This window comes from Mytilus trossulus, chromosome 12 (genome assembly GCF_036588685.1).
Source record: "Mytilus trossulus isolate FHL-02 chromosome 12, PNRI_Mtr1.1.1.hap1, whole genome shotgun sequence".
Classification (NCBI taxonomy): Eukaryota; Metazoa; Mollusca; class Bivalvia; order Mytilida; family Mytilidae; genus Mytilus; species Mytilus trossulus.
In genome coordinates, this window is record NC_086384.1 from 34,963,612 (window position 1) to 34,984,869 (window position 21,258).

The 21,258-nt window shown below is 32.4% G+C and overlaps 1 protein-coding gene and 1 long non-coding RNA gene across 2 annotated transcripts; both read right to left on the reverse strand.

Annotated features, from left to right (window-relative positions):
- Nucleotides 1-1,066: 1,066 nt before the first annotated feature.
- Nucleotides 1,067-15,067, reverse strand: LOC134692400 (uncharacterized). Its single transcript, XM_063552849.1, has 10 exons — nucleotides 14,878-15,067; nucleotides 14,033-14,075; nucleotides 13,493-13,647; nucleotides 10,154-10,306; nucleotides 9,388-9,606; nucleotides 5,452-5,494; nucleotides 4,856-5,016; nucleotides 3,968-4,141; nucleotides 3,155-3,367; nucleotides 1,067-1,113 (listed from the first exon to the last, which is right to left on the reverse strand). The coding sequence occupies exons 1-10, from the start codon at nucleotides 15,014-15,016 to the stop codon at nucleotides 1,067-1,069; spliced, it is 1,347 nt and encodes a 448-aa protein (XP_063408919.1). The 5' UTR covers nucleotides 15,017-15,067.
- Nucleotides 15,068-15,720: 653 nt separating this feature from the next.
- LOC134693872 (uncharacterized) lies at nucleotides 15,721-16,661 on the reverse strand. The gene is made up of 3 exons (XR_010102502.1): nucleotides 16,615-16,661; nucleotides 16,115-16,278; nucleotides 15,721-15,888 (listed from the first exon to the last, which is right to left on the reverse strand). It is a non-coding gene; the product is annotated as an uncharacterized LOC134693872 (long non-coding RNA).
- Nucleotides 16,662-21,258: the final 4,597 nt, after the last annotated feature.

Here is a 21,258-nt window from a genome sequence, read left to right on the forward strand (position 1 = left end):
TGATGATAACCCACCGAAATATTTCGGTAAACAGGAAGTTGTTGAGTGATGAATCTGAAAACGCATCACACAGTATAGCTGACTTATATAAACCATGAAATTAAATTTAAGTTATCTTTAGATCCTGAGATAAAAGAGGGACGGGACGAAAGATACCAAAGGGACAGCCAAACTCATAAATCTAAAACAAACTGACAACACCATGGCTAAAAATGAAAAAGACAACCAGACAAACAATAGTACACATGACACAACATAGAAAACCAAAGAATAAACAATACGAACCCCACCAAAAACTAGGGGTGATCTCAGGTGCTCCGGAAGGGTAAGCAGATCCTGCTCCACATGTGGCACCCGTCATGTTGCTTATGTGATATCAAATCCGGTAAATTGTCTAATTCGGTAGGTCACATTCATGAAAGGATGTGACGAAAATTATCAACTTGGCTATTATGTGTAAATTGATACAAGTGTTCGGTAAACAGAAAGATGTTGAGTGATGAATCTGAACGTGCATCACACGGTATAACTTATATAAACCCTGAAACCAAATTTCAGAAATACTTGTCAAGTAGTTCCTGAAAAAAATGTGATGAAAATATTCATGGTAAGGATGGACTGAAGGATGTATGGACTGACGGACAGACTGAAGGACAGACATATAGAGGTAAAACAGTACACCCACTTTTAAAAGCAGGGGTATAATAAAATGCTTGTAACCAGATGCATTTTAAATTAATACCTTTAAATGGAGCTCTTTCAATAGTCTGATCACAATGTGAGTAAAGCAGCTTGGAGTTCTCCATAACTGTGTAGTCATACAAACATACAGTACCATTCTCTTCAAAACAGGCCTTGATTTTCACATCCAATGAGAATAACTTTTCAGAAGGAATATGATGGATAGCAAAGCTAAAATATAGAATGTATACAATTTTATCAGACAATATGTTTATTCTCATAACAACGCGCATTAAGCCATTTTACTTAAAAGAAATACTGTGATAATATATATATGTATGATAAGTTTTGGTTTTGTTATTTTTTGCATATTAAATCAATAAACTTACACAAGCTGTAACACTCCATGAATCTGTACACTCTCTTGTTTACCTGAAATGTAGTCATTAACGAGAAAATACAAAATTATCTGCAAAATTAAATTGAGCAAAGAAGCTAATTAATAATTTAATCTAAACATTAGAGGTGTAATACCACCATTGATTTTCCCAAATTAGTTTTTGTTAAATTTGCACTTTTCACAAAATTGTGCAGAATTTATCTTTGTTTCAAATAAAGAAATACTTGGCATGAGTAAAGTTTTATCCTGAACTATAGAACAAAATTCACATAACATTACATTGCATATAAGAAAATAACCATTACTGGAAGTTAACCAATTTCTCCCCTTATTTAACCTGTGTACAAGATTAAGTAACAAAGCATGTTACCTTAACATGCAGACTTCTTATCATTCAGGTATTTCACATCCAATTTTTTATGGAAATATTCTTTATAAAGCACAAAGGTGTCAGTATTCACCTCAGAAACTTACAAAACCTTTGAATAGACTTATTAAGAAGGGATATAATTACGATACTGTTGTCAAGTCATTAAAGATTGCATATTTTGGCGTTAATATTGAGTCACTGATAAGGTCTTTGTGTCGGAACTAAACACATTTATTCTAAAAACAGTTGTTGGCATGACACGGGTTATGTTCTTCTCATATATGTTATGATGGTATGATACTAAACCCCTAACGGGAAGGATTGTGCCTGATGTTCATATGATAAAATCATAATCTTTCAGTCAGTTTAATTGAAGTCTGGAGCTGGCATGTCAGTTAACTGCTAGTAGTCTGTTGTTATTTATGTATTATTGTCATTTTGTTTATTTTCTTTGGTTACATCTTTTGACATCAGACTCGGACTTCTCTTGAACTGAATTTTAATGTGCGTATTGTTATGCGTTTACTTTTCAACAATGGTTAGAGGTATAGGGGGAGGGTTGAGATCTCACAAACATGTTTAACCCCGCCACATTTTTGCACCTGTCCCAAATTAGGAACCTCTGGCCTTTGTTAGTCTTGTATTATTTTATTAATTTTAGTTTCTTGTGTACAATTTGGAAATTAGTATGGCGTTCATTATCACTGAACTAGTATACATTTGTTTAGGGGCCAGCTGAAGGACGCCTCCGGGTGCGGGAATTTCCCACTACATTGAAGACCTGTTGGTGACCTTCTGCTGTTGTTTTTTTATTTGGTCGGGTTGTTGTCTCTTTGACACATTCCCCATTTCCATTCTCAATTTTACCTCAAGCTTACAAAATATTCTATAAAAAAAAAAAAAAAAATAATGGTGCTTTGAAATACCCATAACATATGTTTATAACACAGAACTGTTTTACTGCAATAAAATGTAGGATTAATTACCTACAACTGTCATATTCAAGGGAATATTTTTTTCAACCCATTTTTTCGTATACAACCGGATGTGACGTACCATGATTTGGTGGTATTACATTTAGAGTTGCTACCTTCTACATCATATGACATCTCCTTATTTTTATACTATACAGGTTTTTAACTTAACATTTTGGGTTATTCAATATGACTCAATTTAAAGATAAACACTTGTATGATGTTGAATATGTTGATTTACCTAGAATTTGTTATTTTATTGTTAGGTTGATGTTTCATTGAAGTATATCCCACATCACTTTTTAGTAAAAACTACATAGTATACCAAGGTCTACACCAAAAAAGTGACTTCTTAACCAAAGTTGCTTAGGTAGGAACTTCTATACTCACAATACATGTAACAACGTTTTGTTTAAATATTTTGTTTTTTATAATAAGAATCATTATAGAAATGCAATATGTATATTTTGTTTTTCAATTCTATTAAGATTTTTTTTTTAGAGTCCGATCCTCTTAATTGAAAGGTATTTTGGATGTTTACTAGCCCACACACAGGAAAGTTAGTTGGACCTAAAGCAGGCATGGACTCTTCCCAACACTCACCTGGAGATCGTGCTGATTTACCTCCAACCAAATGTATGAGTTTTAATTTTGACTCTGCAGATGGAACATGTGAACTTGTTGAAGCCATCACATAGTATAACTTGAAGAAATTAAATTAAAACTAACCCCATTTATAGTTGATCAAGCTGAATTCAAAGTGGTTTTCCTCTAGGTCTACGTCCAGTAAATAATCACATGTTCTGAGATTGACAGAGGCATAGATGTATCTTTTAAGAACAGTAATTTCAGCACAGCATGTAACTCTATCACATGTCTCAGTTATGTGGCACACAACACTGTCATTCAGGTTGATAGATGGTGCTGTTATATTAGTACATTCTGGAGATATACAAATTATGTAAAATAGCTAATGAAGGAACAGTAAGTCTATAAAATGTTCTATGTACCTGAGTAAATGACTCTTAATTCCTGTTGTAGTTTCAATTTCTGCTGTTGAAAAGATTAACAAACAGAAGATTACATATTGTTTTGGGTTAAGTTAAGGGTGTTCTGCTGAGAAGAATGCATTCTGTCCAAGAAGGTTTGTAACTTTTTTTCTGTCTAAATGACTGTGGACAACAATTTTTGTATTATTTACAGATTTAAGGTAAATAATCCTGCTAAGTAAATAGGGGTAAAAAGTAAAAGGCATCTATTAGAAGGCTTGCATTTGTTTCAGTCTAAGTGAAAACAAAAGAACATAATTATCACTTCTGTTGTAATATCATAATATAGAAGATGTGGTATAATTGCCAATGTCAGACAATACTCCACAAGAGACCAAATGGCACAGAAATTAACAACTATAGGTCTCGGTATGGCCTTAGTAACAATGAGAAAAGCCAATACTGCACAGTCCGTTATAAAAGTCCCCTAAATGACAAATGTAATACAATTCATATGGATCTGATTTGAATTAAAGTAACCACACAAATTTACCATTCTTCCATCCATAAACAGATCCGTTATAAGGCATCTGATTGACATCACAAATATTTGACCACCCCATGTAATCAGAGAGACCAAGTTCTGTCATCAAATCATTGGCTGTAATATCTGTTATATTCTCTATAGTCATATTTCTTCTAGCTAACCAGTCCTCTAATGAAAATGCTACAAACAAAATAAAAAGTTGAAATCATAAAATATGGTTAATTGCTAACTACATTTCAAACAAAACATTTATAAAAAGTGGTTGTTATATATCATGTCATGTAAAAGATATTTACCTAATAGTCAAACATAAAATTTATCATGAAGGTGACAGATTGGTTTGGTAATATAAGAGTATAACACTAGCAGTCCATTAAACATTCTGGATCCAAAAATAGATGCCACACAAGAATGTGTCCCCATTACACAGATGCCCCACTCGCACTATCATTTTCTATGTTCAGTGGACTGTGAAATTGGGATAAAAACTTTTATTTGGCATTAAAATTAGAAAGATCATATCATAAGGAATATGTGTACTAAGTTTCAAGTTGATTGGACTTCAACTTCATCAAAAACTACCTTGACCAAAAAATGTAACCTGAATAGGGACAAACGGACGTATGGACGAAATGGCAGATGGACAAACCGACATACAGACCGGAATACATAATGCCCCTCTACTATCATAGGTGGGGCATAAAAAGGCATTCACCTTAAATCCCCCTTTTTTATTGCATAAAAATTCACCTAAAATCCTCTTTTTAATTGCAAAGACATTCATCTCAAATCCTCTTTTTCATTGAATTTAAATTGTTAACTACGTTTAACATATTGAAAGTTACACAAACAATTTATAAGAGGTCATATTCTAGCATGAGAGTGGCTACTTACATGGGTCTAAGAATCCAGGAGCTTGGTCACAACTTTGCTGATCAACAACCACATCTTTGAAGATCTCAATCTCAAATTCACAATCATTATTTGGTTCCATGCAAACAGATATATTTAGATTGAAGTTGAATGTATCAGTAGTGGGCGTATCTATGATGTAACTGAAATAAAGAGAGATTTAAAATATGTTAAAATCTACGGGATAAATGTGACTTGAAAAATAGAAAGAGACGGTTCTGGAATTTCAAATTGAGGTCTCCTAATGTGCATTTGCTCTTGAAATTAACTACTGTAAACTAACTTATTTTCCGGGCGATTTATTTTCGCAAATAGAAAAATAACGCAAATATTAATCGTCACAAATATGTTTTACATGGATCATTCCATATTGAACTTCAGACAATCGCAAAATTAAATAGCCGGGAAGTCAGACAATCGCAAAATTAAATAGCTGGGAAGTGGTCTGAAACAGGTAAAATGCTAAATTAAATATACATGAAAATAAGTTGGTAATACAGATCGACAACCCTTTTAAATGCAACAAAACTATTTAAAAAAAAATTCTGATATGAATACATGGAATTGACTCTACTTACTCTAGTTTTACTATTCCTAGTAATCCAAAGGTGTAATGGGTACCTAAAAATATAAGTAATACGTCTATCTTTATTACTAACACTAGATATCTTTGAGAAAGACATACACACAAAATTTTGAAGAAAACTAGAGGCTCTAAAGAGCCTGTGTCGCTCACCTTGGTCTATGTGCATATTAAACAAAGGACACAAATGGATTCATGACAAAATTGTATTTTGGTGATGGTGATGTGTTTGAAGTTCTTACTTTACTGAACGATTTTGCTTCTTACAATTATATCTATCATGAACTTTGCCCATTAGTAACAGAGAACTATATTTGGTATAAATTTACCAAATTAATGAAAATTGTTAAAAATTGACTATAAAGGGCAATAACTCCTTAAGGGGTCAATTGACCATTTAGGTCATGTTGACTTATTTGTAGATCTTACTTTGCTGAACATTATTGCTGTTTACAGTTTATCGCTATCTATAATAGTATTCAAGATAACCAAAAACGGCAAAATTTCTTTAAAAATTACCAATTGGAGGGCAGCAACCCAACAACCAGTTGTCCAATTCATCTGAAAAATTCAGGGCAGATAGATATTGACTTGATTAACAATTTAACTTCTTGTCAGATTTGCTCTAGATGCTTTGGTTTCATAGTTATAAGCAAAAAACTGCATTTTACCCCTATGTTCTATTTTTAGCCGTGGCGGCCATCTTGGTTGAATGGCCAGGTCATCGGACACATTTTTCAAACTAGATACCCCAAAGATGATTGTGGCCTAGTAGTTTCAGTGGAGATTTTGTAAAAGATTACTTAGATTTATGAAAAATGGTTAAAGATTGACTAGAAAGGGCAATAACTCCTAAAGGGGTCAACTGACCATTTTGGTCATGTTGACTTATTTGTAGATCTTACTTTGCTGAACATTATTGCTGTTTACAATTTATCTCTATCTATAATAATATTCAAGATAATAACCAAAAACAGCAAAATTTCCTCAAAATTACCAATTCAGGGGCAGCAACCCAACAACAGATTGACCGATTCATCTCAAAATTTCAGGGCAGATAGTTCTTGACCTGATAAACATTTTTATCCCATGTCAGATTTCCTCAAAATGCTTTGGTTTTTGACTTTTTAGCCAAAAACTGCATTTTACCCCTATGTTCTATTTTTAGCGGTGGCGGCCATCTTGGTTGGTTGACCAGGTCACGCCACACATTTTTTAAACTAGATACCCCAAAGATGATTGTGGCCAAGTTTGGATTAATTTGGCCAAGTAGTTTCAGAGGAGAAGATTTTTGTAAAAGATTACTTTAATTTACGAAAAATGGTTAAAAATTGACTATAAAGGGCAATAACTCCTAAACGGGTCAACTGACCATTTTAGTCATGTTGACTTATTTGTAGATCTTACATTGCTGAACATTATTGCTGTTTACAGTTTATCTCTATCTATAATAATATTCAAGATAATAACCAAAAACAGCAAAATTTCCTCAAAATTACCAATTCAGGGGCAGCAACCCAACAACCGATTGACCGATTCATCTGAAAATTTTAGGGCAGATAGATCTTGACCTGATAAACATTTTTATCCCTGTCAGATTTCCTCAAAATGCTTTGGTTTTTGAGTTATAAGCCAAAAACTGCATTTTACCCCTTTGTTCAATTTTTAGCCGTGGCGGCCATCTTGGTTGGTTGACCAGGTCAGGCCACACATTTTTTAAACAAGATACCCCAAAGATGATTGTGGCCAAGTTTGGATTAATTTGGCCAAGTAGTTTCAGAGGAGAAGATTTTTGTAAAAGATTACTTTAATTAACGAAAAATGGTTAAAAATTGACTATAAAGGGCAATAACTCCTAAACGGGTCAACTGACCATTTTGGTCATGTTGACTTATTTGTAGATCTTACTTTGCTGAACATTATTGCTGTTTACAGTTTATCTCTAACTATAATAATATTCAAGATAATAACCAAAAACAGCAAAATTTCCTCAAAATTACCAATTCAGGGGCAGCAACCCAACAACCGATTGACCGATTCATCTGAAAATTTTAGGGCAGATAGATCTTGACCTGATAAACATTTTTATCCCTGTCAGATTTCCTCAAAATGCTTTGGTTTTTGAGTTATAAGCCAAAAACTGCATTTTACCCCTTTGTTCAATTTTTAGCGGTGGCGGCCATCTTGGTTGGTTGACCAGGTCACGCCACACATTTTTTAAACTAGATACCCCAAAGATGATTGTGGCCAAGTTTGGATTAATTTGGCCAAGTAGTTTCAGAGGAGAAGATTTTTGTAAAAGATTACTTTAATTTACGAAAAATGGTTAAAAATTGACTATAAAGGGCAATAACTCCTAAACGGGTCAACTGACCATTTTAGTCATGTTGACTTATTTGTAGATCTTACATTGCTGAACATTATTGCTGTTTACAGTTTATCTCTATCTATAATAATATTCAAGATAATAACCAAAAACAGCAAAATTTCCTCAAAATTACCAATTCAGGGGCAGCAACCCAACAACCGATTGACCGATTCATCTGAAAATTTTAGGGCAGATAGATCTTGACCTGATAAACATTTTTATCCCTGTCAGATTTCCTCAAAATGCTTTGGTTTTTGAGTTATAAGCCAAAAACTGCATTTTACCCCTTTGTTCAATTTTTAGCCGTGGCGGCCATCTTGGTTGGTTGACCAGGTCAGGCCACACATTTTTTAAACAAGATACCCCAAAGATGATTGTGGCCAAGTTTGGATTAATTTGGCCAAGTAGTTTCAGAGGAGAAGATTTTTGTAAAAGATTACTTTAATTAACGAAAAATGGTTAAAAATTGACTATAAAGGGCAATAACTCCTAAACGGGTCAACTGACCATTTTGGTCATGTTGACTTATTTGTAGATCTTACTTTGCTGAACATTATTGCTGTTTACAGTTTATCTCTAACTATAATAATATTCAAGATAATAACCAAAAACAGCAAAATTTCTTCAAAATTACCAATTCAGGGGCAGCAACCCAACAACCGATTGACCGATTCATCTGAAAATTTCAGGGCAGATAGAGCTTGACCTGATAAACATTTTTACCCTATGTCAGATTTGCTCTAAATGCTTTGGTTTTTGAGTTATAAGCCAAAAACTGCATTTTACCCCTATGTTCTATTTTTAGCCGTGGCGGCCATCTTGGTTGGTTGACCGGGTCACGCCACACATTTTTTAAACTAGATACCCCAATGATGATTGTGGCCAAGTTTGGTTTGATTTGGCCCAGTAGTTTCAGAGGAGAAGATTTTTGTAAAAGTTAACGACGACGGACGACGACGACGACGGACGACGGACGACGACGGACGACGACGGACGACGGACGACGGACGCCAAGTGATGAGAAAAGCTCACTTGGCCCTTCGGGCCAGGTGAGCTAAAAAAAAGAAAAAAAATGCTTATCTTGTTTTATCGTATGTTTATCTCATGGATATTCATTTGAAGAAAACATGAAAAGACACAAAAATTTCAAATTGATGTTTGACAGAAATATAAAAGTTACACAATATAAAAAAGAAGATGTGGTATGATTGTCAATGAGACAACTATCCACAAGCATGTTTACATATTTTGTCTCTGGTCCAAGCTTTAACGCTATCAATTCAGCAGTCAGTATAAAGGAACCATGTGCATGCAAGTTCTAGTCAGGAATTTATTGCATAAATAGGCTACTTTTAAATGTCCTTAGAGGATTTGCACAGCAGTTTAATAACATTTTCAAACTTAACCACAACAAATCTGCCCTTTTGCACAAAATAAAAAAATTCAAGGCAATTGAGCATAAAAAATATGAAATGAAAACTGACAAACCTGCAAGTTGAAACAAAATAACACTTTTAAACTCTGGAAAATTATCAACTTAGACTTTTTTTTCAAAAAACTTACCATATAGAATTTCTGACAATTTAAAATTATGAATTAAATTGTCAATTTCAAGTCTCAAGTTGTTTCTACATTCATTGATTCTGAACACAGTACTAATTGACATATTTAAAACAGGAAGATTAACACAACATTCAACGCTTGTACAATCCTTTGATACACTGCATGAAAAACTACTATTTTTGTCCACTGGATATACCTTCATATCTGCAGACTGACATTCTGTAATAAAATAAGGAAAGCAGTCAAAATAATAATTTAAAACAAAACCATGACCATGTAGCGTATACTTCATGACTAAATCTTCTCTCTTACTTCTTCCGCCAAAATTCATTCCAAGGGAAAAGAAACTGAAAAGGTTGAAATAAGTTAACAGCAAGATCATTAATTGTTTTCCCAATTTAAGCTGTAAAAATGGTAAAAGAGTGTCTTCTATAAATACATTGAGTTTAGCAGTCATCAATTATTATTCTCTATAAAATTGTTTTAAAAATTCTTTCAAAATTATCTTTAACGCAGCATTGTCGTTATATATAAATCACTAAGAACATGCTAAATTAAATAGTATTGTAAAAGTTTTGTATAAAGATATTTATCTATAACCTTTACAACCCTTTTGGTTAAATGAATTAAAGAAATAACATGACCAAATTCAGTAATACTGACTATATATCTGATTATGAGTTGAAAATACAATTTCTAGGTAACTGGTGACCTGAAAAATACTGGTGGAATGAAAGCAATTAACAAATACATTATTCTTACATACCATTTTCATTGTAACTTTTAAGATTGCAAGTGTTTTCTCTGAGAAACTGATCTATTTTCAGATCCTGTTTTAGTTGAACCTCTGCCCAAACTGGTAAACTCTCTATGGATTTTGATAAGTCCTTCTGTTTAATCCAAGCAGCCAGAGAAAATTCTAAACAAATAAAAGATTATATTAGAGTGGTTGTCAAAAAGCGACAATCATATCTAAAGAGGACAAATAGTATTTTGCTTGAGATGAACAGAGATATATATTTTTAGATATAGGCCAAAAACTGCATTTGACCCTTATGTTCTATTTTTAGCCATGTCGGCCATTTTTGTCATGGATTAAAACTTAGGATTCAATCTATAAACAAGATACCCTAAGGAACATTTGGTTAAAGTTTGAAGGTAATTGGTCCAGTACTTTCAGTGTAGAAGATTTTTAAATGTTACCAAACTTGATGAACAAATTGTGTAAAAATGTCTTTTAAAGGACAAAAACTCCTTAAGGGGTCAATTGGCAATTATAGTTCTCAGTATTCATCAACAGATAAAGTGTTTACTGAAAAAGCAAAATGTACGGAAATGTCGCCATGCAACGTCATCAAAACGACATCTTTTCAAAATTACCAAGTACAATATGTTACAAGTATACATTTCTTAAAAAATGAAGAATAAGCATGGACAAATATCCATTTGTTCAAAATATTTGAAGAAATTAAACAAAAGCTCTGTTATTAGACTTTTGACGATGGGAATATAAGCATAGATGCAATTTGGGTACTCCTCATTACAGAATCATATATGGTTTGGAGGTCAGTTCAGTCCAATTTTTCTATGATTCCATATGGATTAAAAATCAAAATGATGTACCTATAAAATAAAGAAGGATACAGCTACAAAATAATCACATAACGGAAATTTTTGTTGTGATTATAAAATAAAGGGCTGCGCTTTTAGCTGACAATGAGGGTTGGTTGAAGACAAAACTTTACGACAAAAGAGATGATTTCAGCTTTCCAATTGTGAACTTTCCATTTCTAAGTAGCAACATCCCAGCAGCACCTGCATACGGGGTATATACCTCCCAATTGATACCATATTCCCGTGCTTGCATTTCCTATCATGATTTCCTTAATAGAGGGTTACTGCTCACAAGGAAGCTATTAAACCAAGAGTTCAAAATGGTGAAGTTGAAATCATCCCTTCGTAAATTTTATGGACGCTATCATGAGTTGGTTGACCGTTATGGAATAACCCTTTCACAAATGATATCGGATATGTTCCTTACGTCGTAACTACGATCCCCTTCCCTTTCATGAATTTGACCTACCGAATTAGACTATTTACCGGATTTGTAAGTACATAAGCAACACCACGGGTGCCGCATGTGGAGCAGGATCTGCTTACCCTTCCGGAGCACCTGAGATCACCCCTAGTTTTTGGTGGGGTTCGTGTTGTTTATTCTTTAGTTTTCTATGTTGTGTCATGTGTACTATTGTTTTTCTGTTTGTCTTTTTCATTTTTAGCCATGGCTTCGTCAGTTTGTTTTAGATTTACGAGTTTGACTGTCCCTTTGGTATCTTTCGTCCCTCTTTTAGCGCATGATAAGCCTGTTGCTCTAAAAGACGGGCGTATAAGTTATTGTCCCAAAATTGGAAAATCCCCCCTTTTTTAAGCATAAAAGTTCATAGCACGGAAATGTAAAATTTAAAATTTATAAAAATTGAAAGGGAGCTTACATCAATAGATAGAAATAATTCAACAAAGTTTCATGGACATTAGTGAAAGCCTTTTTGAGTTAATTGTCCGAAGTTTTAAAAATCCTCCTTTTTTTTTATGAATAAAGCCCCATAAATCCAAAACTTAAAATCTGAAATTTATAAAAATTGGAAGCAAGCTTACATCAATAGATATAAACAATTCACCAAAGTCTGATGGACATTGGTGAAAGCCTTTTTGAGTTATTGTCCGAAGTATTGAAAATCCCCCCTTTTTTTATCAATAAAGCCCCATAAATCCAAAACTTAAAATCTGAAATTAAAAAAAAACAAAAGGGAGCTTACGTCAATAGATATAAACAATTCACTTAAGTTGCATGGAAATTGGTGAAAGTGTTTTTGAGTTATTGTCAGAAGTGTGGACGACGGACGGACAACAGTATACCATAATACGTCCTGTCTAAAAGACGGGGGTATAAAAACGAAGTTAAAAAAACTGTTAAAATAGGTGCAATTTACGTACCGTCACGTTAATGATATTCAAGATAATTACAAAAACTGCAAAATTTCCTTAAAATTTCCAATTCAGTGGCAGCAACTCAACAATGGGTTGTTCGATTCGTCTGAAAATTTCAGGGCTGATAGATGTTGACCAATTTAACAATTCTACCACGTGTAAGATTTGCTGTAAAAGCTTTAGTTTTTGAGATATAAGCCAAAAACTGCATTTGACCCCTTATTTCCATTTTTAGCAATGGTGGCCATGTTTGTCAATGGATCAAAACTTCTGACACAATTTATAAACTAGATACCCTAAGGAACATTTATTTAAAGTTTGAAGGTATTTGGCCCAGTAGTTTCAGAGAAGATTTTTTAAATAGATTACAACAACAGACAATGAACGAAACCGGACGCCAAGTGATGGCATAAGCTTACATGGAGGCGAGCTAATAAAATTTGTATTTAAAAAAATTGAAGGTTGTTCATTGTGTTATGTACAATCAAAGTCCAAGCTTATGACAACAAGGCCGTATCATATATGATTAAATTAACTTACAATGTTTAATACTGAAACCATCCATAGTAGTTCTGGGTTTCAGATGCAGTCTTTGAGCAACATTCATCTTTACAAAGACTAATCACACTTGATAATATTTAAACATTGGAAATTTAACAGAAGATGCAAAAGACAACACAAGAGTACTTGAGTTGTTGCACTTCCGATACAAACCCCCAAATACTTTAAGATTTTCCCAGAGGAAACTTAAAATATTTAACTTTTTATACATGTTTTTTGTAATAGGAGAAATATGACCAAATATGATTCATAAGACACTGTATTGAAACACTTGGTGCAATTCTTTATGAAATCATACAACATTGTTACCTATTATTCATGAAACCCAACAGGCAAACAATTGAAACCACAACTTTTACACAAACGTAAAATTGAGGACAACTAAATCCAGTTTAACTAAGTAATCAATTATTGAGAAAATATATAAATCCAAATAAAACTAGGAAAGCTGACCATTTATACTGAACTGTGCTTTATACAAAAAAACCTTATTCATTTCTAAAATTGTCGCTTTTTATTCAAACTCTTCAGATAGATCTTTGAAGGATAGAATTACCGTTTTCCTTTGATCTGTCACAGACATCTTTGACGATTTTTCTCCCATCTAGGATGACCTCATTTACAGAGCAGGTACCGTTTGCTTCCAGACACACCAAAATGTTGAAGTACACCATATAACTATTTTCGGCTGCTAAGTTGTAAACCACAATTCTAAAAATATCACAGCAATTACATAACAATTACAAGACATAACTTTTTGTATAATTTCAATTGGCTGCAAAAAGCTGTGAAATTAAAACACTTTTATTGAATCGAAAAATATTATTGAAATTTTAACTGTAAACAAATATAAAACAGCCATTGACATACCACCTCCTTTATATACCAAAGATGTATGTACAAGTTTCAAACAAACTGATGACCTGTCATTTTTTTGTGAACATCTTTTTTTTATATCACTGTTCTTAGATCTTCATATAATTGTTACCAATGCTAAATCTTACTTATTCTAATTTGAAAGAAATATGTCATAAATAGTAATATTTACAAAAGAAAATCACTCTAAATCAAAATTACATGTGAAAATAAAACTTACTCAGTTCTCAACACACCAACTAGACCATGCTTTATCAAAGTACCTAAAATTACAAATTTTCACACAGAACTTTAGTATGATTTTTTATGCTGTGCTATTACACCACTGTCCAAGGTTTGAGAGAGTTTTAAGTGTTCACAGACCTGTGTAACCCAACCACATTCTATATATACCTGTCCAAAGTCCTTGTCCTAAATGTGCATGAAATATTTGCCTCTGGATGTTAAGCATACAACAACCAACCCAAGTCAAGAGTCTGCAATTCAGTGTCTTTTGTTGGTTTCTGTTTCTAATATTTTATTTGTTTTGTTGTTTTGACACATACAAGGCTTTCATTTGTTGCTTGAATTGTTTGACATTTAGTTATGTTAGGACTTTTTAAATCAGACTATACATATTAGTTTTGATAAGATTGGAGTGCTGTGTGTTTACCTACATATATTTAATTACATTTTATTAGAACTCTATTGAATAATTGTCTTATTGGCAATCATACCTCATCTATTATTAAAATTATTATATTATTATTATTATTACTATTATTACTATTATCTCCTTATTTTATATTAAAAACCCCAGCAGAAAAATAGATCAGACCATTTATCTTTATTTTAAATTTGTGTTCTTTAAAAATGTGACTTATAAGAATATTTGGATATTAAATTACTCTTTACTTCAGTGACAATAATTATAATACATTTTTACCACATCACCTTGGCCAATTTATTAAATCAATGTCATATTTCATGGTATTTTTAATTCATGTATGAATAATATCAACTTAAATCAAAATCTTGAGCACAAATGTACAAATCGCATTATACTTTTTTTTATTTTAGACTTACCCCATTTGTAATCCACCAATGATATTTCCTCTGACAGTCTTTCCAGTTGTAAAGTTAATTTCCTGTTGCAGTGGTTTATAGACAATGACACTTCCATTGTCCTTCCCAGATCTTCTACATCAACACAACAGCTTACCATGTCACAAGTATAACCAAAGTTACATATCACATCTCCAGACAAAGACGGCAGCTCCTCATTTTCTGTACATACTGTATCATGTATATTAAATGGCTGTGTTAATATTCAGTTAATTAATTTGCATTTATAAATAATCACATCATTTCTAAAATATGTACTATAGATTCGGTTTATTTTTGGTGGCTAACAATTTTTTGTAGATATTTGATTTTGTGGTGTTGGCAAAATTTGCATACATTCTTTTAGAATTTGTAATTTGTTAAACATTCAAATTTGTGGTTCCAAAGAACCCTTGAATTCAAATATAAATATATCCACAGTAGTTGTAAAAGAGGGACGAAAGATACCAAAGGGACAGTCAAATTCATAAATCTAAAACAAACTAACAACGCCATGGCTAAAAATGAAAAAGACAAACAGACAAACAATAGCACACATGACACAACATAGAAAACTAAAGAATAAACAACACTAACCACCCCAAAAACTAGGGGTGACCTCAGGTGCTCTGGAAGGGTAAGCAGCAAGTCGTTGTAAAGTTAACATTGCTTGACTAACTGTGTCATTCAAAATATGTATTGGCTCTTGATCAGCTGCATTAGTCAATTATGTTCCTTGCCTTTTAAACTCCTGGCGCCAATACAGTGAATCTTGAATTTATATAAGGGTCAATAATTAACAGCCATGCAGTTACTTACATGACTTCCATCCCTTGGAAGATGGACTGTATAAATCACTGTAGTGGTTACATCTCATAGAAAGAAGATAGTAAGATAACCCAAGATGTTCAAACAACTCTGATGCAGCAATACTGGTCAAATTCTCATTCTTAGCAAGTCCTCTTTCACTTTTCCAATTTGATAGTGAAAAATCTATATAAAAATAGTTGATATGCATTCAGAATAAAGATAAAAAAAACTTTTAAATTCTACATGCAAAAAATTAAGGTGGTTTGTAAGATGTAAACTTTCACATTTCTGCATATTTTGTGAAAAAGCACAAGAGAAAAAAAAATTTAGTAATTAAGTCACGAGTTGTTCTTTTAAACTTCCTCCTTAAACAAATCATGTTACAATATTTTTTTTTTATCAAATATACCTTCTTTTATAAATCCACCATTATTACTGCACTGTAAGATTGGTAGCATCATATTCTCCAGTATCACATAGTTCTTTTCACAAGCATATTGACTCTCTGTACATATACTTATATTCTTAGATACCAGATATGAATGTTCCCTTTCTAGGTAATAGATGACCAATCTAAAAGAATTTACAAAGCTTATTGAAGAGGCCAGTTAACTAGAAGTTTGACTTCCCAAACTTTTCATGAATTAACAAAGTCAACCACTGTAATTGGATAAGGAGAATATTTTCATTAAATAGTACTTGCTTCCCACGAATAATCTATCTAGCAATTGTCATTAAATAGACAGTAATAAGTATTACATTAAACTTTCAAAACAGGTTTTCATTTTTCTTTCTCCCGTATGTAGCAATGTGTACTGAACTGAAGGAATTCATAAATTAAGTGAATTCAATTTATGATTATAACTCAAATATTATCTAGATACCAAATTTATGTAACTGTATACATACTCTATATTCACAATTCCTGCTAATGAGAATTTCTTTACAGCACCTAAAATTTATAAAGTTACCATAAAAATCTATTTCATACGTATTTTTAAACATACTGTATGGTCATGTGTTTTAGTGGAAATAACAAAATCAATCAAAGGAATGTTATATTCTCCCTACATTGATTTGCAAGCTAACAAGTATTCACCAAAAATTAAAATCTGAAATTCTAATGTACCAAATATATAATATACAGAAGATTTTTTTTAACTTGTTGCTGTATTCTAAGATCTCTCTTTAAAAAAGTTTACTACTGTGACTCATAACTATATATTACAAGAAATGGTAAAAAATAGTAAAATTATTCTTACCAAAGGAAAAGTCTGTTATTGAAGTATTGTATACAAAATCTTCAATGCCGACAGTAACAACATAAGAACATGGATCAATTAGAACTATGGTATGGAAGTCTCTGTTTAACTTGTTGGAATGAACACAACACTCAATACCAGTACATAATGCTGACAGATGACACGGAACCTCTAAAGAATGCATTTCTGGTGTGTACAATGGGCATGCTACAAAAACAATACAATGAGAGAAAAAAAGGAGATGTAACATGCTTATCCAAGAGACCACTTCCATCAAATGAATCCAATTTCTACAATTTGAATAATTTGTTTTGTTTCTCATGTATATCTCTATTGTTTTTTTTTTCTTCACAGGTGTATTAGAATGTATTGTTTGATATTACAAAATTTGTACAGTCTATAATCATTGTTTGGTGGTTAAAGTAAAATGAAACAAGTGAAACTGCGAGCTACTGCTCACTGATGATACCCTCGCCGCAAGTGGATAATATTTATAGTGTAAAAATATGCAAGTGTTCGGTAAACAGGAAGTTGTCGAGTGATGAATCTGAAAACGCATCACACGGTATAGCTGACTTATATAAATCCTGAACCCAAATTTCAGAAATCCTTGTATTGTAGTTCCTGAGAAAAATGCGACGAAAAAGTATTCATGGGACGGACAGACTGACTGACGGACAGACAGAGGTAAAACAGTATACCTCCCCTTTTTTAAAGCGGGGGTATAAAAAGGAGATGTAACATGCTAATCCAAGAGACCACTTCCATCAAATGAATCTAGTTTCTACAATTTGAATAATTTGCTTTGTTTCTCATGCATATCTCTTGGTTTTTTTTCTGCACAGGTGTATTAGAATGTATTGTTTGATATTACAAAATTTGTACAGTCTATAATCATTGTTTGGTGGTTAAAGTAAAATGAATATAATTACAAACCATTTGTGAAGGATAATTTGGTGAACTTGGACAGATCTTCCCCACATTGATCATCCTGTAAATATGGAGCTATGCCAGTATCTTCAAACATTAGGAGCTGTCCATAATCTGGCAGTGGTAGAGACATCTTTTTGCTTTGTAACCAGTAAGCCAAGGAAAAGTCTGAAAAGGAGAAAAAAAAATGTACTTAAATGTACCTAAATAGGAAATTTGTGTTACACAATTATTGCTTCATTTGCTCTTACCAAATCAAAACAACTGTACATTATGCCTTTTATTTTATTTGCCAGCCATGAAATTAACAAGACTATCCAAACGCCAGTAGTTGTAAGTAATAATGGTTGTTGTCTGTCATGATTGTTTTACATTGGTTGTTGTCTAGCAGTTGTTCTTTTAATGTTGTTTGTTTAAATTTGGTTATTGGTTATTGTTTGAATTGTTTAAAATGTTTTTTAGTTTATTAGTACGAGACTTTTATAGTTTATTAGTACGAGTCTAGCTCATTGTTGTAGGTCATACATACTGTGTTGTTCACATTCTTGTCCTTTAGGGGACAGTTGTATCATGGGCAATCATACCATGTTTCATTACTTAAATATTGCAAGATGTGCCAAGTATCACTATTTATGTTGAATATTTCTCTGAAGACTGAGATTTAAATAGTTGAGATCTTAAAACGCAGTAGAAGATCCAAACCTTCTGGTGGTTTTTTTTACGTAATGTCAATGAAGCTTTGACAAGATAAGCAATTTATGGTCTCACAAAAGCTAGGACCTATCATTAGGTCCCAGCCAACATTTACACCACATCTTCTTTATCTAATTTTAGCATATTTTGGTTCCTTTTAGTCTTATATAGAAAACGATATTTTTCAGATTATCTTCAAAATAAAGCAATGAATGTTTGATTACACTATATATAAAAAAATACATTACTTGACTGATAATAGCTGGTATCCCATGCACACAATGTCTTTTTCAGCCAGGTGTTACTAAGTATCTGTGCAGACACATGGCAAGGCTTGTTACTCTCAAAACAAACACTCATGTTCAGGCTGACTAAGTACATGCTTTCACCACTAAAATCCTCTATGCTGTAAGACAGGCGCAATACACCAGCAAGCCAAAAACTTTCCTGTTCTCCTTAAAAAAAAGTAAAATAAAATAACATTTATATTATATAACCATGGTTCAACTGTTAAAGCAACTTTATTTACTAGCTAGGCAGAAATGACTTTAATATCATTTGGTGATCAAAAGCAAGAATGAAACTACAAAAAAAAATCAAATGAAAAACAATTTTTTAATAAAACTATCATTTGTTATGTCTGTATATGTGTCTTGAAATTGCATAAGCTTAATTTTTTTTAGACATCATGAAACTTAAAGAAAATATACCCCATTGGTAGTTTGTTAGAGAAATGTTTCTATGGAATTTTTCGACGCCAACAGTAAACATCTGTTTACAAGGATCTATATCTAGGTAAGTATTGAAGGAGTATGGAATAAAGTCTACATCAACACAGCATTCTATACTGGTACAACTTGTGTCTAAAAAGCAAGTCGTTGGTTCTGGAATCTGTGGAAGATTAAGTGTCTTTGTGCAACCTGGAAATAATAATATAAATTTTTGTTTAAAAAATCATACCAGATCTTTAAAATTATAACAACATAAACTATCTAAGAAGTGTATAAAATTTTACTTGCATTGTTACCTTTATCCTACAAATAGTTATGAAATCAAGCCCAAATTCCTATTCAAAGTCATTCAATTTTCAAAAGTCTATTTTGGCATTGGTGGCCAAGTGGTCTAAGTAGTTAAACTACTGTATCATTAGCCTGGCAATGTTGAGGTTGTGAATTTGAATCAAGCATGTGAGAGATGCTTTTGACTCCAATGTTCAAAACCCCATTATAACACATGAAATGAAAAACATACAGTTTTCTACCTTTATTCCAACCCAGGTTACTTGGATAGAAAGGTGATGATTGTCTTGAGCATTGTTCAACATGTAGGTATGGTGATATCCCTAGATCATTAAGTAGTTTAGAAATCATCCAATCTTCTAACTTTGATCCAGATGACAAAGAATGCTCATTATACCAAGTGTCCAAGGAGAATCCTAAAAATTAAATTAGAAAAAAAAACAATAATTAGCATTTATTCCGTAAAAAAATATTAAATAAAACTGCATTCCAACCATTTTCAGAAGCTTTAAAACTGATATCTTATTACCAAAAGAAAACAGATCAAAGCTGACTATGGTTTATCAGTGTAAAAATTAAGAGAGCCATAAATTGTTACACACAGCACTGTCAATCTGTACATAGTATTTGGAATTTCAGCTACAACTAAATTCTATCTAAAACCAATCTATACATCTTCATATGATGTTTTTTTTTTTTGGTTTTACTATTTTTAGATTGAATCCTTAAATAAATTTACCTGGAGAACTGAATCCACTATTCCAATCACACTGCTTTTTGGGAAGTTTTGTATTTTGTAGAATGATGAACTGGTGATCACATTGAGGCTCTGTGCTTTCATAGCAAAACTGAATTTTCATATTTACTAAAAAGTACATCTCAGTATACAAGTCTTCTATACTGTATCTGAAAGAGGGATTTAACAAAAGTATTAATTATCTTTCATTTTTTTCTTCTTCTCATTTTCCAATTAATGCCTTTTCTGTTTAACATTTGGTTTATTTGAATATTTACAATAAATTAATGTCTGTCATTTACTTTCAAACACAATGGTATAACATATCATTTGAATTCTGTTATGAAATGTAGTGAATATATTACACCCTTATACATCAAGAGCACCTGAGATCAACCCCTGGATATTGGTTGGGGTCAAAGTCACTCAGTTGGTAGTTTTCAGTGTTGTCTTTTGTAAACTTGTTTGTCTTTTGTCATGACCTTAAGATTGTGACTTTGTTTTAAACTCATGAGTTTGACTATACCATTGTAAATCTTCCTCTATTGTATTTTTAGAGGTTTTCCTCAATCCATCAAAAAGCCTAAAAAATGTCACTGAATTTACTTACTGAACTTGGATTATTCCCTGTAAGCTGAAGGAGTAGTATGTGCCTAGAATAATAAAAAGATAACAATTCAACAGCGCATTATACATTCAAGATGTCAACACGGATTAGTTTTAAACATAATTTTGCCTTTTGGTAGGTTTTATTTTGTTGGTAAATATCTCCTTTTTCATCATTTACAAAGATATGTTTGCAGCACTTATCTTTTTTGCATATAGTATCTTCCTCATGAGTTATCTTTTGTACTGTTTGTGTCCAGTAAAGAATTAAGAAACAAATTGGATGAATAAATCAATGAAGGGAGTG

Bases quoted from the DNA above. Each gene is read 5' to 3' on its own strand.
- LOC134692400 (XM_063552849.1), bottom strand. From the start codon at position 15,016: ATGGTAAGCTGTTGTGTTGATGTAGAAGATCTGGGAAGGACAATGGAA. The intron at 10,307-13,492 runs GTAATTCTATCC...TTATTTGTTTAG, and splicing joins TGACAGATCAAAGGAAAACG to AATTTTCTCTGGCTGCTTGG. The intron at 5,017-5,451 runs GTAAGTAGAGTC...TCTTTATTTCAG, and splicing joins CTAGGAATAGTAAAACTAGA to TTACATCATAGATACGCCCA.